The sequence below is a fragment of the Pecten maximus genome, chromosome 14 (genome assembly GCF_902652985.1).
Source record: "Pecten maximus chromosome 14, xPecMax1.1, whole genome shotgun sequence".
In the NCBI taxonomy this organism is placed as follows: Eukaryota; Metazoa; Mollusca; class Bivalvia; order Pectinida; family Pectinidae; genus Pecten; species Pecten maximus.
In genome coordinates this window covers 1,081,010-1,107,810 of record NC_047028.1, presented here as the reverse complement: position 1 = coordinate 1,107,810, position 26,801 = coordinate 1,081,010, and the positions used below count along the sequence as shown (strand labels likewise).

General features: G+C 34.7%; 2 protein-coding genes across 6 annotated transcripts; both read left to right on the top strand.

Annotated features, from left to right (window-relative positions):
* Positions 1 to 1,517: 1,517 nt before the first annotated feature.
* On the top strand, positions 1,518 to 10,464 carry LOC117341952. Its single transcript, XM_033903840.1, has 5 exons — positions 1,518 to 1,721; positions 5,932 to 6,187; positions 8,281 to 8,429; positions 9,048 to 9,138; positions 10,067 to 10,464. The coding sequence occupies exons 1-5, from the start codon at positions 1,617 to 1,619 to the stop codon at positions 10,330 to 10,332; spliced, it is 867 nt and encodes a 288-aa protein (XP_033759731.1). The 5' UTR covers positions 1,518 to 1,616; the 3' UTR covers positions 10,333 to 10,464.
* A 3,756-nt stretch (positions 10,465 to 14,220) lies between these two features.
* LOC117341951 lies at positions 14,221 to 26,768 on the top strand. Of its 5 annotated transcripts, XM_033903837.1 has the most exons (9): positions 14,221 to 14,988; positions 15,761 to 15,823; positions 17,948 to 18,132; positions 19,552 to 19,688; positions 21,121 to 21,238; positions 23,219 to 23,513; positions 24,234 to 24,382; positions 25,031 to 25,127; positions 25,512 to 26,768. In XM_033903837.1, the coding sequence occupies exons 3-9, from the start codon at positions 18,004 to 18,006 to the stop codon at positions 25,640 to 25,642; spliced, it is 1,056 nt and encodes a 351-aa protein (XP_033759728.1). In that variant the 5' UTR covers positions 14,221 to 14,988; positions 15,761 to 15,823; positions 17,948 to 18,003; the 3' UTR covers positions 25,643 to 26,768. The 5 variants fall into 5 exon arrangements, with proteins under 5 accessions (XP_033759728.1, XP_033759727.1, XP_033759725.1 ...); XM_033903836.1 differs by lacking the exon at positions 14,221 to 14,988 and having other exon boundaries at positions 15,077 to 15,823; XM_033903834.1 differs by lacking the exons at positions 14,221 to 14,988; positions 15,761 to 15,823 and adding an exon at positions 15,825 to 15,873.
* Positions 26,769 to 26,801: the final 33 nt, after the last annotated feature.

Below are 26,801 nucleotides of genomic sequence, written 5' to 3'. Positions count from 1 at the left end.
ATCTGAATAACGTAAATCACGATTCACGCAATACACAATCTTCCTAGCATTAATGAAACCGGAGGTGTTGGGCCCGATAAATGCTACAAATATGATAAAAAAAAAACATTTTCAAAAAGACCCATTCCCCCTATTGAACACACCCCTCCGCCCAGATCCTCAACTCAACATCGTTTTCTCCCACATCCTACAGCACTTCCATTCAAATATAAGTTGGAACTGATTAGAAAAAAATAATGCTCCAGACCACTTTTTGTCTATTTCCTTAATCAAATAGTCGAAATGATATTGGGCTCCAAAATAGCAAGTCGAAAGTCTTGATCGGGATTCATGTCGCAGGTCAGAATCAGGATTCATGCCGAAAATCTTGATCGGGATGAATGTTGAAGGTCAGGGTCGAAATACATGTCGACGGTCAGAATCGGGATTCATGTCAAAGGTCGGGATTGGGATTCATGTCGACGGTCACAATCGGGACTCATGTCGAAGGTCGAGACTGGGATTCATGTCGAAGGTCGGGATTGGGATTCATGTAGAAGGTCTGGATTGGGATTCATGTAGAAGGTCTGGATTGGGATTCATGTAGAAGGTCTGGATTGGGACTCATGTCGAAGGTCTGGATTGGGATTCATGTAGAAGGTCTGGATTAGGATTATTGTCGAAGGTCAGGGTCGGGACTCATGTCGAAGGTCTGGATTAGGATTATTGTCGAAGGTCAGGGTCGGGACTCATGTCGAATCATGCTCTTTGGGTCTGAATGGAGTGTCAGGTGTGTTCATTGTCGACAGTGTTCAGTTGTGGATTTTTGAAAACCTTCAATCACTTATTATATTTTAATAAGGATTTATCTTCCAGTAAAGATATTCTGACTGAGATGAGAGTTCGAATAATACGTGGCCAATCAGTGCAGAAGCCAGTGGAGTCTATTCGTTGTGTTATATACATATCCGATTCAGGAGATGGATGATGTTGACACACTCATGTGGACAGTAAGTTCAACACTTCCAAATGATTTCTTCTCTGAAAGGTTCAAACAAGTCATTATAAGTTATTGATAATAAATATCCCCAATGGCTGATTGAGCATTGCTACATTAATAAGTCACACGAAGAACATTGTAATTAACTGAAATGAATAGATATGTAAATAAGTTTTAACATGATTTATATTCTTTGTTTATCACCATCATTTATTTAAGTATAATACAATGATTAGATTTCTTTACACACTTAATATTCCAGGTACCCAATGAACTGATTGTTAAATACTCAAGGAAAGAAGACGAGTTTACATTGCAGTGAGTAGAGATTGTCGTACAATGTATTTATCTCGAGTAAATCCAGTTTTAATTGGGCTACCGTTTTTAATATTGACAAAACATACCCTGTTATTACCATGGAATGTGTAGTATAATTCTACGGTGTCGGTTACGTCATTTCTGTTTATAATGAACGATGAACGACAATAATCCAGTATGTTGTTCTAAATGCTTACTGATGTGTAACGTACAATGTATACTACATCCAGTGGTCGGGGAATTCCTCATTATATGACATATACTGAGCGTTTAGATAACAATTATGCAATAGTAATAGCAAGTACAATAGTCAAGAAACATGGACTTCTCTCAACCAAATGCTGGAACAAGAAATTCAGAGCAAAGTAGTATACAGGGAGAAGTACCAGACACAATTGCTTCGCGTACCGATGAAACGGTAGAAGTAAGTACATGTAAATACAGGGAAAACAGAGAAAGAGAAACGTGAATTGTGGTGGGAGGTAAATACAAATAAACACTTGTGGTTTGTGTTTGTTAACTCTTATATCAGGTATCGCCTACTATAAAATCCATCCGGGCTATATTGTTAATATGTGTCTGTTAATACCACACTGTGGTTTATATCGTTAATATGTATCGGTTACTATCAAACTGTGGTTTATATCGTTAATATGTATCGGTTACTATCACACTGTGGTATATATCGTTAATATGTATCGGTTACTATCACACTGTGGTTTATATCGTTAATATGTGACAATAATATCACACTGTGGTTTATACCGTAAATATGTGTCTGTTAATATCATACTGTGGTATATATCGTTAATATGTGACGGTAATATCACACTGTGGTATATATTGTAAATATGTGAGGGTAATATCATACTGTGGTATATATTGTAAATATGTGAGGGTAATATGATACTATGGTATATATCGTTAATATGTGAGGGTAATATTATACTGTGGTATATATCGTTAATATGTGAGGGTAATATGATACTAAGGTTTATATTGTTGATATCTGAGGGTAATATTATACTGTGGTATATATCGTTAATATGTGAGGGTAATATCACACTGTGGTATATATCGTTAATATGTGAGGGTAATATCATACTGTGGTATATATCGTTAATATGTGAGGGTAATATCATACTGTGGTATATATTGTTAATATGTGAGGGTATTATGATAGTGTGGTATATATTGTAAATATGTGAGGGTAATATCACAATGTGGTATATATCGTTAATATGTGAGGGTAATATCATACTGTGGTATATATTGTTAATATGTGAGAGCAATATCACACTGTGGTATATATTGTTAATATGTGAGGGCAATATCACACTGTAGTATATATCGTTAATATGTGAGAGCAATATCACACTGTGGTACATGTATATATTGTTAATATGTGTCAATAATATCACACTGTGGTATATATTGTTAATATGTGACGGTAATATCATACTGTGGTATATATCGTTAATATGTGAGGGTAATATCATACTGTGGTATACATCGTTATTATGTGAGAGTAATATCATACTGTGGTATATATCGTTAATATGTGAGGGTAATATTATACTGTGGTATATATCGTTAATATGTGAGGGTAATATTATACTGTGGTATATATTGTTAATATGTGACGGTAATATTATACTGTGGTATATATCGTTAATATGTGAGGGTAATATCATACTGTGGTATATATCGTTAATATGTGAGGGTAATATCACACTGTGGTATATATTGTAAATATGTGAGGGTAATATCACACTGTGGTATATATCGTTAATATGTGAGGGTAATATGATACTATGGTATATATTGTTAATATGTGAGGGTAATACATACTGTGGTATATATCGTTAATATGTGAGGGTAATATCATGCTATGGTATATATCGTTAATATGTGAGGGTAATATCACACTTTGGTATATATCGTTAATATGTGAGGGTAATATCATACTGTGGTATATATCGTTAATATGTGAGGGCAATATTATACTGTGGTATATATTGTTAATATGTGAGGGTAATATTATACTGTGGTTGTATCGTTAATATGTGACGGTAATATCATACTGTGGTATATATTGTTAATATGTGAGGGTAATATCATACTGTGGTATATATCGTTAATATGTGAGGGCAATATTATACTGTGGTATATATTGTTAATATGTGAGGGTAATATTATACTGTGGTTGTATCGTTAATATGTGACGGTAATATCATACTGTGGTATATATCGTTAATATGTGAGGGTAATATGATACTAAGGTTTATATTGTTGATATCTGAGGGTAATATCACACTGTGGTATATATTGTAAATATGTGGGGTAATATCATACTGTGGTATATATTGTTAATATGTGAGGGTAATATCACACTGTGGTATATATTGTTAATATGTGAGGGTAATATCACACTGTTGTATATAGTGTTAATATCTGAGGGTAATATCATACTGTTGTATATAGTATTAATATGTGAGGGTAATATCACACTGTGGTATATATCGTTAATATGTGAGGGTAATATCATACTGTGGTATATATCGTTAATATGTGAGGGTAATATTATACTGTGGTATATATTGTTAATATGTGAGGGTAATATTATACTGTGGTATATATCGTTAATATGTGAGGGTAATATCATACTGTGGTATATATCGTTAATATGTGAGGGTAATATCATACTGTGGTATATATTGTTAATATGTGAGGGTAATATCACACTGTGGTATATATTGTTAATATGTGAGGGTAATATCACACTGTTGTATATAGTGTTAATATCTGAGGGTATTATGATACTGTGGTATATATTGTTAATATGTGAGGGTAATATCACACTGTGGTATATATCGTTAATATGTGAGGGTAATATTATACTGTGGTATATATCGTTAATATGTGAGGGTAATATTATACTGTGGTATATATCGTTAATGTGTGAGGGTATTGTCATACTGTGGTTGTATCGTTAATATGTGAGGGTAATATCATACTGTGGTATATATCGTTAATATGTGAGGGTAATATCATACTGTGGTATATATTGTTAATATGTGAGGGTAATATCACACTGTGGTATATATTGTAAATATCTGAGGGTAATATCATACTGTGGTATATATCGTTAATATGTGAGGGTAATATTATACTGTGGTATATATCGTTAATATGTGAGGGTAATATTATACTGTGGTATATATTGTTAATATGTGACGGTAATATCACCCTGTGGTATATATCGTTAATATGTGAGGGTAATATGATACTAAGGTTTATATTGTTGATATCTGAGGGTAATATCACACTGTGGTATATATTGTAAATATGTGGGGGTAATATCATACTGTGGTATATATTGTTAATATGTGAGGGTAATATCACACTGTGGTATATATTGTTAATATGTGAGGGTAATATCACACTGTTGTATATAGTGTTAATATCTGAGGGTAATATCATACTGTTGTATATAGTATTAATATGTGAGGGTAATATCACACTGTGGTATATATCGTTAATATGTGAGGGTAATATCATACTGTGGTATATATCGTTAATATGTGAGGGTAATATTATACTGTGGTATATATTGTTAATATGTGAGGGTAATATTATACTGTGGTATATATCGTTAATATGTGAGGGTAATATCATACTGTGGTATATATCGTTAATATGTGAGGGTAATATCATACTGTGGTATATATTGTTAATATGTGAGGGTAATATCACACTGTGGTATATATCGTTAATATGTGAGGGTAATATCACACTGTTGTATATAGTGTTAATATCTGAGGGTATTATGATACTGTGGTATATATTGTTAATATGTGAGGGTAATATCACACTGTTGTATATAGTGTTAATATCTGAGGGTATTATGATACTGTGGTATATATTGTTAATATGTGAGGGTAATATCACACTGTGGTATATATCGTTAATATGTGAGGTAATATTATACTGTGGTATATATCGTTAATATGTGAGGGTAATATTATATTGTGGTATATATCGTTAATATGTGAGGGTATTGTCATACTGTGGTTGTATCGTTAATATGTGAGGGTAATATCATACTGTGGTATATATCGTTAATATGTGAGGGTAATATCACACTGTGGTATATAGTGTTAATATGTGAGGGTAATATCATACTGTGGTATATATCGTTAATATGTGAGGGTAATATTATACTGTGGTATATATCGTTAATATGTGAGGGTAATATTATACTGTGGTATATATCGTTAATATGTGAGGGTAATATCACACTGTGGTATATAGTGTTAATATGTGAGGGTAATATCATACTGTGGTATATATCGTTAATATGTGAGGGTAATATTATACTGTGGTATATATCGTTAATATGTGAGGGCAATATTATACTGTGATATATATCGTTAATATGTGAGGGCAATATTATACTGTGGTATATATCGTTAATATGTGAGAGCAATATCACACTGTGGTTTATATCGTTAATATGTGAGGGTAATATCATACTATGGTATATATTGTTAATATGTGAGAGCAATATCACACTGTGGTTGTATCGTTAATATGTGAGGGTAATATCATACTGTGTTATATATCGTTATTAGACCATCAGACGGACTCAGGCAGATGATGGAGAGACAGAGGAGATCGACGTGGAAGTCGCCACCGTGAGCAAAATGATAAATGCTGAACATGCCAATAGGATACAAACACGACATCAGGCACGGAAGGTTCAGTGGGTACATCTGAACTCGGAAAGAGTAAAAAAGGTGTTCATCCGAACCAGAAACAGGAAGTTTCTAACGGTCAGGAATGACACCATCGTCGGGGAAGAGATGGGCGAAGACAACAAGAGAGATTGTAAGTGAATTAATTCCCACCGTCATTTGAAATCACAGGTTCATAGTCGTATTCAATGTAAAAACATGTACATTGTCCTCATGTAACTCGGGATTACAGAATACATTAAAACATAAACAAATAAGGTTAAGCCAAATTCTGGTATCTTTATTGACTTCGTAATAAACGGTAATTCGTATTGAGTCGTACCCATGTCTCATTGTGGCGTTAACTTTAAAGGTAGTCGAGTGATTATTGGTATACCACATCCGGTTTAGCTCACAAGTATATCAACTAATAGATACCTTCTCTTGTCTTTTATACAAATAAATCACGGGTGTCAGTTCAATAGTGCAGATTATTTGACCCGAGGTACTGGTAATCGACAACTGTTCTATTGCACGAGGCCGAAAGCTTATTTTATTACATGATCACTATAACACACTTAGAATGACTGAAATCTTATTTTATTACATGATCACTATAACACACTTAGAATGACTGAAATCTGATTTTATTACATGATCACTATAACACACTTAGAATGATTGAAATCTTATTTTATTACATGATCACTATAACACACTTAGAATGACTGAAATCTCGACTTTATTACATGATCACTATAACACACTTAGAATGACTGAAATCTTATTTTATTACATGATCACTATAACACACTTAGAATGACTGAAATCTTATTTTATTACATGATCACTATAACACACTTAGAATGACTGAAATCTCGACTTTATTACATGATCACTATAACACACTTAGAATGACTGAAATCTTATTTTATTACATGATCACTATAACACACTTAGAATGACTGAAATCTTATTTTATTACATGATCACTATAACACACTTAGAATGACTGAAATCTCGACTTTATTACATGATCACTATAACACACTTAGAATGACTGAAATCTTATTTTATTACATGATCACTATAACACACTTAGAATGACTGAAATCTTATTTTATTACATGATCACTATAACACACTTAGAATGACTGAAATCTCGACTTTATTACATGATCACTATAACACACTTAGAATGACTGAAATCTCGACTTTATTACATGATCACTATAACACACTTAGAATGACTGAAATCTTATTTTATTACATGATCACTATAACACACTTAGAATGACTGAAATCTCGACTTTATTACATGATCACTATAACACACTTAGAATGACTGAAATCTTATTTTATTACATGATCACTATAACACACTTAGAATGACTGAAATCTTATTTTATTACATGATCACTATAACACACTTAGAATGACTGAAATCTCGACTTTATTACATGATCACTATAACACACTTAGAATGACTGAAATCTTATTTTATTACATGATCACTATAACACACTTAGAATGACTGAAATCTTATTTTATTACATGATCACTATAACACACTTAGAATGACTGAAATCTCGACTTTATTACATGATCACTATAACACACTTAGAATGACTGAAATCTTATTTTATTACATGATCACTATAACACACTTAGAATGACTGAAATCTTATTTTATTACATGATCACTATAACACTTAGAATGACTGAAATCTCGACTTTATTACATGATCACTATAACACACTTAGAATGACTGAAATCTTATTTTATTACATGATCACTATAACACACTTAGAATGACTGAAATCTTATTTTATTACATGATCACTATAACACACTTAGAATGACTGAAATCTCGACTTTATTACATGATCACTATAACACACTTAGAATGACTGAAATCTCGACTTTCCTGAAGTTCTAGAAGTCGCCATGACTGTCGTCTGAGAGTGTTGGCGTCTGAGTGCCTTACACGCTTGAAAAAGTAGGCCTAAATTCGGAAACGTCATAAGTGTTCAATAGTTCGCACGTGGCCAAATTCCGAAGCGTCACAGGTGTTCAATAGTTCGCACGTGACCGTGCAATAGTCATTTTTGCCTGAAATAATTCATAATAAACCTTATGAGGATAGTTAAGGAAAATCAAACGCATTTTGTAATAAATTATAATAGATCAACTCTTGCGAATGTCCCCCATTTATATATAATGGCTTTACGTTTAATGCCTTCCAGATCTGTTTGATTTGGTGCCAGGGACAGCAGCATACGCAAGCAAGTATGCACGGTTTACACCTAAAAGAGTGATTTGCTGCAAGATTCGTTGGAACGCATACTGGCTAAAAACGAGGTTAGGGAGTGATGGGGAATTCAACATGGAATTGGTAAGAAAAAACAACAGAGAATAATGACATACTAACGAAAAATCGGCAAAGGAAGACGATTATCATAAATATGTTAAGCTGTATACGTGCATTTGAGTCCATTGTTAATTCGACTTCTTAACACTGGTTATATATAGACATCTATTAGCACAGTAGATAACAGGAGTATGTGTCATTATGACGAGAGTAACAACAGTTATATATAGGAACTTCAATAATCACATTGATCTTAATAGGTCAATGATGTCGGAACAATGATATCCAGTTTAATTTCTGTTAGAAATGTAAACTGTTTTGTATTTTACTATGAAATTGACCAGGTTTTTTAATTGCTACGTGGACAGATTATTGATGATATCAAATCATTGCTGGATGTAAACGAAAAATAATCTAGTCGCATTAACACCTTCTGATAACTCCCACATTTTGTTTATTTAGTTCTCTTACCATAATGCATGTTCATATTTCTATATTCCTCACGAGTTTTATTACTGGTATGGACATATTTCCTTACTTACAATGTTATAAAAATATATAGAGAGCAGTATCTTTTGTATCATTCTATTCAACATAATATTACTTTTAACACAATAACGATTGAGCATTTACTTTCTTTAGACTGTAAATGATACTGATAACGACCATTCTACTGTGTTCAAACGTCGAATGGACCGTAGTGGAACCGGATTTGAATGCCTGCTGTTCAAAAGTAAGGATTTTGGATTTTCATCTGGACTGTTTTTCACATAACAATCATTTGTGGTATTGCATTCACCACAACTACATATACACCACAACTACATATACACCACAACTATATATACACCACAACTACATATACACCACAACTACATATACACCACAACTACATACACACCACAACTACATATACAACACAACGACACCCACACCACAACTATATATACACCACAACTATATATACACCACAACTACATATACAACACAACTAAATATACACCACAACTATATATACACCACAACTACATATACACCACAACTACATATACACCACAACTACATATACACCACAACTACATATACACAACTACATAAACAACACAACTACATATATTACATACCTACATATACAACACAACTACATATACAACACAATCACATATACAACACAACTACATATACAACACAAATACATAATTATACCAGACAACTACATATTCAACACAACTACATATACAACATACCTACATATATAACACAACTACATATACAACACAACTAAATATACAACACAACTACATACACACAACTACATATACACAACAACGACATATACAACACAACTACTTATACAACACAACTACATATACACAACTACATATACAACACAACTAAATATACAACACAACTACATATACAACACAACTACATATACACAACAGCTACATATACAACACAACGATATATATATAGCAGCACAACTTAATTACTAAAACTATTGCCTTATTTAAACCTCCATTCCACCAATTCCGAGTACTTGGTTACATAAGTTCCAAACCTTGCATCGTTATGGATTTTTTCTTGCATGCTAAATTACATTTAGTTTAGTGTGTTTTCCTTTATTATTCAAAATAGTGTAAATCATCCTTTTGTTTCAGATGTATACCTACAATACTATCCTAGTAGAAATGAGGTGGATGTCAAGCCCTACAATCCGCGAATGAACATCGGTGTAACTCTTAAAGCTGTTCCGGCGTCTACTCTCTTCCACGTATTCGAAGATTCGGTGATGATGGGTCGTACCCCTGCTATCCTGTCGAATACCAATACAACTGTGGGGTGTAGCGCTAACACAGACCAATATGAAGATGATGCAGCACCAAGTTCCTGTTTCCAATTCTTCACGAAACGATTCTCTCGCTAAGACAAAGGTGAGTGAACCCAGTTTCCGATCAAACAAAATTGATGGGAAGGACGGGAACGGATGATGTCATGATCTCGCATTGTTGTATTTTCATTGTATCTCTTTTTTAAATAATAAAATAAGTGTATTTTTTCCAATATTAATTTTATTATTACCAGTTTACCGGTCATCAGTATCTATATACCAATGCATTTAAAATGTTGCCGTATTTATCCAAGTAGCAAACACTATTCTGTGTGGCATGCAATGCAGATACTGTAGCTAGCAATAGGTTTTAATACATCATATCTTGTGAAAGCAAATTTTATCTTTGATAAAACACTGGATAAATTCTGAGTGCATACAACCAAACAAGACTCCCAGATCATGTGCATGAAGTGTTTTTCCTATTATAAATGTCCTGACATAAGACTGTCAAGCGAGTACTTTCTATAGTAACAGTTACCCATCATGGTCAGTCTTCACCTCACTACCTCACCGCGCCTGTTATCCAAAGCAGGTGCATTGTGTACTTTATAAGGATTAGAAATTAATAAAGTCTTAAAAGGGAAGTTAGTCCAACAACATTCGAAATGTATCGTTAATCAACTGGTTTTCAATTTATAGTAACAGTGACCTTTACACCGTGACCAGAAAAAGATATTCAAAGTAAGCACTATTTTCAAATAACCGCTGGATACCCTTTGTCGGAAAAGCTTTTCAAAACAAGCACTTTTTAAAAAAGAAGTATCGGGTACAGAAATGTACGTCTTAATCAACAAAACAAATGAACCATTGAGTGTGTATCGATCAGGGCCTTTTAGCAATTGGGGTAAAAAAGTTGCTCTATGATTTTAGCAAAACAAAATTGACTCGTGTAATCTTGGATGTAGGTCAAGGTCGTTCATATTTCAGCCAAGCATGTCACAGGGCCGATACCAAATGTCAGGAATCTTGGTTATTCAAAGACAACATGTAAATATTTAAGAATATTTGATCTCATGAACATGATTGTAGCTTAAGGTCATTTATTTTTTTAATCCTTCTTCGGGTATGTGAGCTAAAAACAGTTAGACGAACAAACATACAGACAACAATATTACGTTAGGTCACAGAATCTCATGATAAGGGCTCTAATTAATATTTGTGAATCTCCCTCGTGAGTCCAATCCCTCCCCTCGTAAGCCATATACTTCTTTTAAAGATTTCATCCTCTTAGTATGTAATACTCCGGACCAAGTTTAGAAACATCATTTAGCCATCTAGAAAAAGAACTTAAAATGAATGCTTTCTATTTGTCTATTCATGTCCCTCCTTACTCACCATGGGGTAGAGGTTATATCCTATATTACACTCTGTATAAAATGTTAAGATAAGATGAACCAAAGCATGACCAAAAAGAGAAAATAGTTTGTCGAATAATCTAGAACGAAAGAAAGGGGACATCGTTCTTATTGTGATAATGCAATTTTGAATAAGGTTTGTATTACTCTGACATATATTCTCGTTTCAGTTCTAATTGCACAAAAAAAAAAATAAAAAATCAAGATATATCAAACGTCACTATATATGTATATGTTGCACATGCCTGCTATTATTGGGTTCATTTCTCCAGAAAAAGGAAACCACCATCTGAGTTTAAAGACAATGGAAGATACAGCTATGACAGTACTATGTTGTGGACAACCACACTTCTGATGCAATGGAAAACAAACAGCAGATTTCTCAAACCAATTATCAAAATTCGCCTAAAAATGATATTGTTAGGAAGCGTCATAGAAGCGAGTAGAAATTTAACTGAAAAAGGTAGAGAATCATGTTAGGGACTATATAAGATATTATCAAAAGGTAGAAAAGCACAAGTTCACAAATAAGAAAGTTTAAATACTAATATATATTCATAGAGAGTGTATTCAGTATTACACGGAACATTTTTTATTCAAATCGCCTATGCCCGTGGTCGGTGGTTGTCCGTCGTTCGTCTGTGAGCAATCCTTTTGATCACTATTTCTTGAGAAGAACTGGAGTGATATATCTCCTTCATTGCCCTTACTTGTATCCATTCAATTTTGAGTCTGATTGGAAAATCAAAATGACCGACAGGCGGTGATCTTTGAAGTGGACAGTCGAAGATTGTTATCGCTATTGCTTGTAAGTACTGATGGTATGTTTCTCAATCTTCACGTGCTGGGTTTCCTTGGTCCCTAGTTGTGCCTATTCGGTTATGAGAAGAAAAACAATTTCAAACAAATGCTGTAGCCTTTAAACGCAGCATACTACTTCTTTAATATCATTATCAATTTCAAGTTTTCTGAAGGCAGATTTGTTTTCCTAATTTTTCTCCATGAATTATACTCAACCTCAACCCTTTTCTAAGGGATGAACTGAATGAAGTTTACTTGGGGAATAACGATTAATCTTCAATCTTTTCTAGTGTCTTTTTATCAGTGTCTACTATTCTACATAAGCAGAACTCAAATATAATAGTGTTATCAAAGTTTTACTCGAACTGAAATGTATTATAAAAAAGCCACAAACTGACTTTCAAATTGATTCCGCAAGCAATTGTTAAAGATGTGAAGAAACAGTAATGAAAACACTTTCCTATATCCAGAGGGCTATAACTCCAACCAAAAAGGGAATATCGATACGGGGTTCTAGCTTGTTTTGTAGTCCATTCTTATAAAACACATATACAGTTTAAAATTGATGTGATAAGCGGAAGCGAAAAAAGGTCAGTTGATTTTGAGAATTCCTCGTGTGTAAAGGCAAGAAAATGATATATCGTACGTACCATGGTTACAATTCAAACTGTAATATATTATAACAAAGGATATGAACATATATATGCATCCAAATTGTCACATATTATAAATATTCACCACAGTACAACTACGACAGGAAATTCAAATCTTTACCTTCCGATCAACAACACACAGTACGTATTATGATACACTGTGCTAATTAATTGATACATAACATAGTAACACAAATGGCGACGGGATAAGTAACAATACATATCCCATAATGACTATTTATATCAAAGAGCTGGGTGATATTGAAACAACTATGTAGTCAGTTTAACACTATGTGAACAGTATTAAGGTTTATCAGAACAAGACTAGGGTATTTATCGACACCGACGCAGAAACAGAGAATATGACCACTTAAAATTGACACGAGTTACATGTTACAATGATCGTGATTTTTTTTTTATTTCATGTCAATATTTAATAGATATGTTTTCTCGGTATACAAATGTAGTCTTCTGACAATTAATACATTTAATCATCTCCACATATCATTAGTATGTTACAATGATTAACTTGTTATCCCACTTATATTCTTTCGTATGTGTTTTAGATAATGTTTTGAAATGAAATAAAAAGAACGTCAAACGTTTTATTTATCTGAAAGATCATCGAGGAGTTAGTAACAGTTATTTAAGGCACTTAGCTTTGTGTGACAAATTTCCACTTGAATAATGTTATGACGTAAAGAAATGTAATATGTAATCAAAACGGAAAGACAAAAATGCTGCACGAAACGAGATGGGACATATCTGTATAGATTTCTGACGAACCGTCGAGCTAAAGGAGTTTTCGTTTTCTATTTAACTACTATTTAACATAATATTTAAGCCAAACGAACTGAAAGACAGAATGACAGAAGAAGAGTATGTACACTTTACAACAAGTTTTAACGGGTAGATACTGTGAGCAATATTGACTGTTTATATCAGGCCATAGTCGTGGGACTTGGCATCAGTGTCAATAAATAAAACCAACGTCATTCCTGTTTGTATACACATGAATCAGCAGTAATAATACCAGTGTGTTTTCCAAATGCTATATATTACGCTGGACATATGATGTAAATTCTCAATTTGACGATTCTTTTGTGATAGACGACTGGATGTATAATGCAATACACACCAAGGTATAATACGGCGACAGTGGTAAGTGTAGTCTACGATCACGTTAGGGTAGGTACGTACGTGTACATACTTCCGTATTCAGGTGTAGACCTCAACTATAGTCATGCACGGCTGAATATCACCTCAGGGACGAGCTGTCACAAACACCTCACTTAGAAGTCACCTCGCCACATACATTAACAACACTCCTCCTCGTTTTGATATTGGAATGTGCTCTTATCGATAATTCATAACTGCAACTGAACCAAAATGACCAGGGCAAAACTTCACGGCAACATCAGAAATGAAAAGCCCGCCCTCGCAGCAGGAATCGAAGATTCTCCCAGACGCATCAGCCACGTACGACTCCGCTTCCCAAGCGGACGGTTGAACAACGTCAAATATGCTCATGGAGCTCTCTTTCCAGTATTCTCTTAGGGATGCAATCATGTGAGGTATCATGGAAACCATTCTTCCATGAAAAACAAAATCCTGGTCAGTCTATTCAGCTAATATGTTTAAATGAAAACATTATTAGGCAAATTTCACGAATACTCGATATTGAAACAACGGCCATGTGTTATTGCCTCGCTCTAGGCTCCGTGACAAATCTCGCAAGTCATTTTTACACACTGATGTCTCAAGGATTCCCGCGGTCAAGCGAACAGGCCGGTGGTCATTTTGATATTAGGACAGCGTGAATGAGCATCTTTGATTGCCATTAATACGTCTGCGTGTGCAACAAGAATTTTAGGTTAATTGTGAGTATGCGCCTTTAAAGGGGATTATGCTTAAACTGGTGTAAATTTATCCATTCAACCTTTGTCAATGATCTAAAAGATACACATTTATGATCATATATGTTTATAGGAATGTTATGTGAAATTTGTAGCATTGTGCTAAAGGTAATAAAAAGAAAAAATAACAATCACTCGAAAACAATCCTCATAACAGATACATTTAAGCTATACCACTCCCTGGAAGTAGAGGAGGGATGTGTAATTATAGGTCGGATTTTTATTGAGCAAACATTGTCTTTCGTCAACGATTTCAGCTTTCCTAGTAACTACAAAAAAATGATCCAATGCAATGAAAGATATTATGCTAAGCTCGATTTGAAAAGCATTAGCGTGAAAGTAGGGAAAACCGTTATTTGTGTTACTATAAATAGACAATACTCTATATATAGCCTAACAGAAGGGGTATGCTAAAGGTCTCCTGTATTTGATAACGTCTCGGATCTCACACACGCGATGTTTAGAACACCGACACACATGTACCGGAGGAAGACATGTACTATATATAGTCCTATCTGTATTTAACCAAGTCACATCTGACAATAAACATGACGCATGACCAAGCTCTCCATTGTTGAGGCATCACATACATCTCTATCAGACTGGGAATTAGATAGCTAGGCCTGTCACACTAAAGGTTTCGGTCAAATCTGGTAGCACCACAGTGTCAACAACACAGTGTTAATGATACCCTATTAAATAGTTACTTGGTTTGGTTTGTTTTTGGTCATTTAAGGACGTGCCAGGTTTTGGAGATGGAGGAAAGCCGGAGTACCCGGAGAAAAACCACCGGCCTACGGTCAGTACCTGGCAACTGCCCCACGTAGGTTTCGAACTCGCAAAATACAGGTCAGCAGCTTTTTAATTTACAACACCAAATCATATCAATAACACAGTGATTGTCGGCCCGATAGCTGCCATGATTATACGTCTGTTAGATGATATTGAAATTAATGTGAAAACATGAACGAGTGTTAATCTTTTACCTATATCGTTGGAAGATATTACTAGTTCAGGAATAATAATATAATAATTATAAGTAATAAAAATAATCACAGGTCTGTATTAAACTGTCCATCGAAATTTGGTTGTCAGAAAAATAATAGCTTTGTCAAGAAATTCTAACCAGGGAGGTGAGTGACAATATAATTGACATCTTGTTTTACAATTTCGTTATCTCTTTTACTAGTAGAAATTAAGTCAGAACACTCCATGTATGCTATGTATGACTGAGCTAATGTGGCGTAGGATACATACATACCACTCCATAGACATCTAAAAAAACATCACATTTTAAAATATTTAAGAGCTGTAAAACATCAAAACTAGGTAAAACTGGAAATTCCAAATAAAGTTTCTATTATAGTAACACCCTAACCGTGCATTCCCACTTTTTCTCGTAGACATCATTAAACATCACATTTTCGTATATTTATAGAGCTGAGAAACATACCAAATATAGTCAAAACTGGAAATTCCAAATAAAGTTTCTATTATAGTAACACACTAACCGTGCTTTCTCACTTGTTCTGGTAGACATCATTAAACATCACATTTTCGTATATTTATAGAGCTGAGAAACATACCAAATATAGTCAAAACTGGAAATTCCAAATAAAGTTTCTAATATAGTGACAATCACGTGCACGAAACATGTTGGAATGTGATTGTTAAATGAACCTAATCCGAAGCATATGGAGTGTGAGAGAGGGACGATTTGTTATTGTTTCTCAATAGCTGATAACATGTAGGTCAGAAAGATCAACTAGTACGTTAGAAATAATCCGAACCATTAAAGTGTCAGAGGGGACGATTTGTTATTGTTTCTCAATAGCTGATAACATGTAGGCCAGAAAGATCATCTAGTACGTTAGAAATAATCCGAACCATATATTATTATTGCGATTCTCCATATCTGGTAACATGTAGGTCAGAAAGATCAACCAATACGCTACAAATTAACAAAACAACGAGATGCACTCACACCTCATTTTTATGCCAGTATTATTTTTGTTCTTTTTTGTATCTACCCCTCAGTGCCATGCATGGAAATCAGCAATTCCTTGAATTATAACCATCATCTTTCTAAGGATGACTCAAAGCAATTTCGTTTCAATAGTATTTCAATTTTATCAATAAGTGATAATAGCCAAGCTAGACTTCCTCTCCGAGTCCCCAACTCTTATATAATGTTCCGTTTCATTATAAAATATGCAAAACCGACCCTCTATATCATTTTCCCCCTACAATAATGCTTTGTTAAAAACCCATCAACCAAAGAAAAATGCCCATATTCCGGCTAATTCACCACGAAAGCTCCCATAGAAGTAAGATTCTCCACTTCACGAAGAAGGTACTGACCTAAACAATACATTCAGACAAAAGCAGAATTTTAGGAAAAATAAACAAACATTTATGATTTGTGCTTATCTTGGAAAGAAAATAATAATTGTATCTAATATTAGTTATCACCTACTACGCCATTCATGACATTTTGTTGGCGATAAACATCGTATGTGACCTGATTTACACTTGGAAATAATATTGTAATGTAATATGTTATCAAACAAAACATAATATTGAACACGTGGATTTGTAAAGAACCGTTGATCATTAGGAGTTTTCATGTTCTTGATAAACACGTACTATTCTAACGTAACATTCAACGTGCAAAATGAAAGTTTAATACGCAATGACAAGACGTGAATATAGGCTGCCGTATCTAGTCGTGGAATTTGTTTTATTGTACCACGGTAGCAATAAATAAAACACGTCATTTTTATTTATAATCAAATAGGTAAGGTATGCTGTCCTAAATACTCACCGGTGCATATATATATATTACGTCTGGTTATATATAGGTAGGACTTAAATAAACTTGGGGATTTTCACCTGCTATGAATATATATCCAACTGTTTCCAGATGTAAACATTCATTTAATCACATAACCGAACCAAGAGAGACAACACTCAGGAAACATGGACATTCCTCAAGCAAATGTTGAAACAAGGATTTTAGATCGGAGGGTTATACCAGGAGATGCGCCAGATGCAGTTGATTCAGGAAGAACTGGCAGGCGTTCTGATCTGTATAAAGTAACAGATGAAGTAGGTATTGACAGGCGTTCTGATCTGTATAAAGTAACAGATGAAGTAGGTATTGACAGGCGTTCTGATCTGTATAAAGTAACAGATGAAGTAGGTATTGACAGGCGTTCTGATCTGTATAAAGTAACAGATGAAGTAGGTACTGACAGGCGTTCTGATCTGTATAGGTAACAGATGAAGTAGGTATTGACAGGCGTTCTGATCTGTATAGATAACAGATGAAGTAGGTATTGACAGGCGTTCTGATCTGTATAGGTAACAGATGAAGTAGGTATTGACAGGCGTTCTGATCTGTATAAAGTAACAGATGAAGTAGGTATTGACAGGCGTTCTGATCTGTATAAAGTAACAGATGAAGTAGGTATTGACAGGCGTTCTGATCTGTATAGATAACAGATGAAGTAGGTATTGACAGGCGTTCTGATCTGTATAGATAACAGATGAAGTAGGTATTGACAGGCGTTCTGATCTATATAAAGTAACAGATGAAGTAGGTATTGACAGGCGTTCTGATCTGTATAGGTAACAGATGAAGTAGGTATTGACAGGCGTTCTGATCTATATAAAGTAACAGATGAAGTAGGTACTGACAGACGTTCTGATCTGTATAGGTAACAGATGAAGTAGGTATTGACAGGCGTTCTGATCTGTATAGATAACAGATGAAGTAGGTATTGACAGGCGTTCTGATCTGTATAAAGTAACAGATGAAGTAGGTATTGACAGGCGTTCTGATCTATATAAAGTAACAGATGAAGTAGGTATTGACAGGCGTTCTGATCTGTATAGGTAACAGATGAAGTAGGTATTGACAGGCGTTCTGATCTATATAAAGTAACAGATGAAGTAGGTATTGACAGGCGTTCTGATCTGTATAGGTAACAGATGAAGTAGGTATTGACAGGCGTTCTGATCTGTATAGGTAACAGATGAAGTAGGTATTGACAGGCGTTCTGATCTGTATAGATAACAGATGAAGTAGGTATTGACAGGCGTTCTGATCTGTATAAAGTAACAGATGAAGTAGGTATTGACAGGCGTTCTGATCTGTATAGGTAACAGATGAAGTAGGTATTGACAGGCGTTCTAATCTGTATAAAGTAACAGAGGAAGTAGGTACATGTACTGGGTAATGACAGGAACGGGAGGGGGATATAGCATCAACAAACTTTTATGAGTTCTGCTTTTCTCTTCATTTTTCAATACTTTTCATTCTGATATAAGCTATCGCCTACAACAACATTCATGATATTCTATTATAATAAATATTTGGATGAGCTGTAGGCAATATTGGCCTTAATATAATTTTAAACAGTAAGATAATATTTGATGATTTAATATAATTCGTATCAAATTATGTTTATAGAGAATAAAGATGAATAATTAACTGCCGATTGATTTATTTTGTCGTTATTGAAGCACAATACAGTTGTTATCAACATATATATCGAGGAGCTGGTTCATTCTAAACTGATGACAGTCAAACAAAACACACAGGACAAGAACGGTAGGATTTACATCGAAGAGCTGCATACTACACTACCGTCAGATTTAAGGTAACTATAATGTTATTTAAGGTAACTATAATGCTGTTTTAAGGTAACTATAATGCTGTTTTACAAACCTCGTGTTATCTACATAAAGTAATCATTCGCTAGATTTTTGCATTTAAAAAAAGTTACAAAAACTACTTAGCATATCTTAGACTGAGACAAGCTACACATATACAAAATATGTCTTTTATATCTCACTGAGCAGCGCCCTTTTAATTCATATGATATTTACCACTAATTTGTTTTTACATTTCGTTTTAGCAATCGCTGTTATTTCTAAATATAACTTTGTAAATACCCACCAGATACCATAAACATGTACCCTGTTTAACATGATTGTCACGCCTGTGGCGGTAGTAATGTAGTTTTTCTATGTATTTTTCACCTTCTCGTGTCAGTGCTCGGGATGTAAAACGATATTTTCTCTTACCGACATAATGGTTGGACGCTGATGAGTGTTTATTTTAAATCATAATATAAAAACCTCACAATATTTACATGATTTCAGAACTTTGTATGGCAATACGCATTATCAACAATAATGTTACACAGGTGACAGTTGGTCGTGAGCGTTGTCATAGGTTTTGGTTTATTTTAAAGAGCTATTAATGTATCGTATTACCCAGATAGATAGATATGCTGCACTTACATGTATAAGTTTTTGTGAGAATCCATTAATTATTTCCCCCGGATAATAATCTTCAATACACTAGTTTTATTATAAGGAACCTGTGTTTGTTTGTTTTTTTTTATTTAGAAGTCTATAAAACACAAACACGGTTCCGTAACAGCAGATAGTACAGTTTAAATACAAAATAAAACACTAAATTATCATTAAAGTGGTTTAAGTATATATCATCCATACTTATCATGAAAACGTTTCCTTATATCTCCCAACGGTACATTTTAGCGTGTTGTATGTATGGAAATTCCTTCTAGACAATGTCGCGTCGACGTCATGAACAGCATAATAGAGCTTAACTGCAAATGTCTATATCTGATGATAATACTCACAATTGTATATTAATTCATAATTATAAAAATAAATAAATAAATAGATAATTAACACGGAATATTACAAAATTATGTCACGTGAACGTTGCCGTCTCGGACTGTACTTGTCCAGGTTACACAAGTTATATACATATGTGTAGGATCATGGTTTTACTTACATGACCACCAGGTACGACTTCTCTGTACAATGTCCAGACAGCTTGAAGACTAAAAAAAAAAAACAATATTTAAGTAAATCAATGTGTATTAGGCACTAACCATTCATTGGATCCTGATCCCGCGCGCGTACTCCGGTTACGTTCGGATGATTCCCATTGTATTTACCTAGGTTTATAATCTGATATGTATCTCGTCTCGAACGATCAAATTCTATAGAGTATTAACTGTTTGTGTGTTGAGTGTATGTGGTTTGTTGTTTCAGACCTGGAGATGAACTCGTTAAGTTAGACAATGTAGTTTTCACCGAAACCACAACTGAGAGTATACAGAAACATTTCTCGTTTGATGCAGATTCAAATGGCAGGCGAGCAAAAACTGTGGTAAGTTTAAATCATTTTGATTCGCTATATTCTGACCAGTTTGGATTGCATCATATCAAAATAATATACATGTTAAACTCCCATGTTCGTTTGTGAATGTGGCGATAGATGATAATTACAATTTATACCATCATATTATAAAAGTTCATGTTATCGGCCTTACTTTGACAACACAGATATTAATACGAATGTCCTTCAGTCAAAATCAATGTAGATGTATTGCTTTATTGTACACATTTACGAAACTTAAATAACCAATGCCATCGCAAGAAACAACAATATTTTTGTTAGATTACAAAACAATTCAATTAGTTAGCATAAATGTTCATTGTAACATAGAGTACAACGTATTATACGAAATAATCTACACTACAACCTGTCGTGTGTAAATGTGTACGACTGACCACGTCAAATTAATTATAACGTGTCCTGTGTATATGTGTACGACTGACCACGTCACATTAATTATAACGTGTCGTGTCTATATGTGTACGACTGACCACGTCACATTCAATATAACGTGTCGTGTGTATATGTGTACGACTGACCACGTCACATTCATTATAACGTGTCCTGTGTATATGTGTACGACTGACCACGTCACATTAATTATAACGTGTCGTGTGTATATGTGTACGACTGACCACGTCACATTCAATATAACGTGTCGTGTGTATATGTGTACGACTGACCACGTCACATTCAATATAACGTGCCCTGTGTATATGTGTACGACTGACCACCTCACATTCATTATAACGTGTCGTGTGTCTATGTGTACGACTGACCACGTCACATTCAATATAACGTGCCATGTGTATATGTGTACGACTGACCACGTCACATTCAATATAACGTGCCCTGTGTATATGTGTACGACTGACCACCTCACATTCATTATAACGTGTCCTGTGTATATGTGTACGACTGACCACGTCACATTAATCATAACGTGTCGTGTGTATATGTGTACGACTGACCACGTCACACTAATTATAACGTGTCGTGTGTATATGTGTACGATTGACCACGTCATATTAATTATAACGTGTCGTGTGTATATGTGTACGACTGACCACGTCACATTTATGATAACGTGTCGTGTGTATATGTGTACGACTGACCACGTCACATTAATTATAACGTGTCGTGTGTATATGTGTACGACTGACCACGTCACATTCAATATAACGTGCCATGTGTATATGTGTACGACTGACCACGTCACATTCAATATAACGTGCCCTGTGTATATGTGTACGACTGACCACGTCACATTAATCATAACGTGTCGTGTGTATATGTGTACGACTGACCACGTCACACTAATTATAACGTGTCGTGTGTATATGTGTACGATTGACCACGTCATATTAATTATAACGTGTCGTGTGTATATGTGTACGACTGACCACGTCACATTAATTATAACGTGTCGTGTGTATATGTGTACGACTGACCACGTCACATTCAATATAACGTGTCGTGTGTATATGTGTACGACTGACCACGTCACATTCAATATAACGTGTGGTGTGTATATGTGTACGACTGACCACCTCACATTCATTATAACGTGTCGTGTGTATATGTGTACGACTGACCACGTCATATAAATTATAACGTGTCCTGTGTATATGTGTACGACTGACCACGTGACATTCAATATAGCGTGTCGTGTGTACGACTGACCACGTGACATTCAATATAACGTGTCCTGTGTATATGTGAACGACTGACCACGTGACATTCAATATAACGTGTCCTGCGGATATGTGTACGACTGACCACGTCACATTCAATATAACGTGTCCTGTGTATATGTGTACGACTGACCACGACACATGTGTACGATTGACCACGTCGCATTAATTATAACGTGTCGTGTGTATATGTGTACGACTGACCACGTCACATTCATTATAACGTGTCCTGTGTATATGTGTACCACTGACCACGTCATATATATATCGTTATTAGACTATCAGACGGACTCAGTCAGAGGATGGAGAGACAGAGGAGATCGACGTGGAAGTCGCCATCATGAGCAAAATGATAAATGCTGAACATGCTAGTAGGATACAAACACGGTTCGTACTCCCTCGAAGACGACAACGACTTGGACCCCGACATCAGGCACGGAAGGTTCAGTGGGTACAGCTGAAAAGGGAAAGAGCAGACAAGGTGTTCATCCGAACCAGCAACAGGAAGTTTCTAACGGTCAGGAATGGCGCCATCGTCGGGGAAGAGATGGGCGAAGACAACAAGAGAGAGTGTAAGTGAATTAATCCACATCGTTGTGTGATGTTACAGGTTTATAGTCGTATTTAACTTCACCATACGTAGACATGTTACACCGGAGTACAAAGTAAAACGTACTTATAACGAATTCCACGGGAACAGAGAGAACAGTTCGTAATGTCCGCAAAATTCATTATAGGATTTTAATGAAAATAAGATTGAAAGGAATCTTTATTGACTTTGTAATAAACGTAAATTTGTATCAGGTCAGTTCGTCTTAAACATGTTTTAATATAGATCACTCAGCTATTTAGTGTATATATATATATGTTCATGTTATAGTCTGGTTTATTTAGATTTATTTAACGTATAAACACTTTTGAGTATAATTTGTGTATTAACATTGCTATGAAACATAATGTCTTAGCATACACGGCTTGTCCTGTACAGGTGCTCGATAACAATAATGGAATATGTACCACATCCGGTGTAACTCACAAGTATATCAACTAATATATACCTTCTCTGGTCTATATCATAATGCATCAACTCTTTCAAATGTCCTTCATATGTATAGAAAAACATTGACAAAGTTTTATATTTTAATATAATATCATTAACACTACAAAATGTAGGTTATCCATCGGTCATTTGATTATTTAAATTCCATATTTTTTTTATCAAAGACTATGTAAATTATTTGTGACAATGATATAATTTTGCATTGAAATGGTGTTTCGTTTTATGTTTTCAGTTTTGTTTGATCTGGTGCCAGGGACAGCAGCCTACTCAAGCAAGTATTCAAGGCTCAAAACTAAAGTAGTGATATGCTGCAAGTTGCGTTGGAACTCATACTGGCTAAAAACGAGCATGGGGAGTGATGGGGAATTCGAAATGGAATTGGTAAGAAAATCATCGGAGAATTCTGCCATTCTAACGAAACATCGGCAAAGGAATGCAATTATTAAATATATATTTGTGCTATATACGTGCATATGATTCCATAATTAATTCGATTTCTTAACACGGGCTATATAAAACATCCATTGTCAGTGTAGATATTAGAAACAGGTTTCGTGATTACGATAGTAACCGCATTTAGATATAGAAACAATAACACCAGAATTGCTCTAATTAGGTCATTGATGTCGGCGGCACGTTGATTGCCTTTAAATGTAAAATGTTTTGTATCTTACCGTGAAAGTGATCAGGTTTCTTATTGGTAAATGAATAGATAATCAATGATATTTAACCATTGCTAGATGTTAACAAACAAAAAAAAAAACAAACAAAAAAACAAGCAAAAACAAAAAATTACTTAGTCGCATAAACATTCCTGATAACTCGCACTGTTTTTTTCATTTCTCTTACTTAACCTTTTATAAATTTGCAGCAAATTATTATACTAATGATTCTCACGAGTTCCAAGTTACAGGAAAAGACTTCACTTACTAACAATATTGTTGAAACAGATAGAGAGCAGTAACTTTCATATTATCCTACTCAACGCCATATTACTTAACACAAATGTTAAACATTTACTTTTTTTAGACTGAGAATGATACTGACGATCATACCACTGTGTTCAAACGTCGAGTCAAGTCTGATGGCCGTTACGGAACCGGATTTGAATGCCTGCTGTTCAAAAGTAAGGATTTGTTTTATCTTGGTATGGCAATCACCCACCTCAAAATGTGAAAAAGAGTAAGGGAACTACATATAAACCACAATTACATACACAACACAACTACATACACATCACGACTACATTTACACCACAACGACACCCATACAACAACTATATATACACCACAACTAAACATAGAACACAACGTAATTACTTAAATTAGTCCAATTAAAACCTCCATTCCGCCAATTCCGATTACCCTAGTTCCTAAGTCTTGAATCCCCTTGTATTTGTCTTGCATATTGAACCACATGTTGATTATAGTGTGTTTTTTAAATCTATATATCATTCAGAACTTTTTACTTGAAATATTCAAAATGCATTTACTCATCTATTGTGTTTCAGATGTATACATACAATACTATCCTAGTAGAAATGAGGTGGATGTCAAGCCCTACAATCCGCGAATAAACATCGGTGTAACTCTAAAGCTGTTCCGGTATCTACTCTGTTCCACGTCGTCAAACAAGAGGTGATGGTGGGCCTAACACGTGATATCCACTCGACTGATGAGACATCACCGGGGTTCAGAGCCAACATAGACCGATTTGAAGACGAAGAAACAGCAAGCTGTTGTTTCGGATGTTTCGGCCTCTTCAGGAAAAGGTCATCTCGCTCAGATGAAAGTGGGTCTTTAGACAGTGAACCGACCTTTCCATCCAACAACACTTCCAGCAGGATGGGAACGGAGGACGGCGCGACCTGACCCTCTTGTATTTCTATAGAATTCTGTGTACCGAACAACAGTAAACACTGACCCGGTCCAAATGTCAGGTGTAAAACTGGACACGAAACCGACTGCGCAACTCACGATGTTTACCGAGTAGCATTGCACGCTATTTGACCTAGTTACTCAAGGCTGTCTGATAGTGTCGATAGCCCTGACGTTGCTTATGTTTGAGAAACATTGAAAATCGTCTCTGTATTTTACTGCCATCATACATTCTACGTGTTTCAAAGGTCTCCAAAAATGTACTTTGAAAGCATTTTGACTTATTGTCACCGACTCTTATCCTGTCGTACGTTTGTTTAATCAGTAAGGTATTCCTATACACTTATGTATAATAACCATTGTGCAATAGTATCAATAAAAGGAAAAGCGACAGTTTACATACATCCGCAAAGAGACAAACAGCCGATATTTTTTGTCGATTAAATAAAACAAATATGAAACAATTTCTGATATATTTCACTGACGGAAAAATATCTGTTGATTCTTCTATGTGTACGGAGACCGATTGACCTTATACAACCAAAACATCATATGTTTATCGTTTATTTTGTCCTCATTTTATATCGTCAGAAATACTCACATTTGTAGAATGAGGTTTACTGTATGTAATATTCCTGCAACCAATTACAAAATCACCCACATATCATCATCAGGTGTATATATGCTCAACATACAAGTATCATGCATTTATAACGAACGACGTAATATTATAATTGGGAGTCAAAACCGTGAAACTCCATTTGGGCATCAACATACAGTGTGTAATTACCATGTTCATTTGTATATGTTATTTATAGTGTAAATAGGTATGTATTGTTGGTGTCGATTGAGATTGTTGTTGCAAATAAAATAAACACAAATAACAATGACTTGTATTTTGTTAAATATTATATTGGTAAACG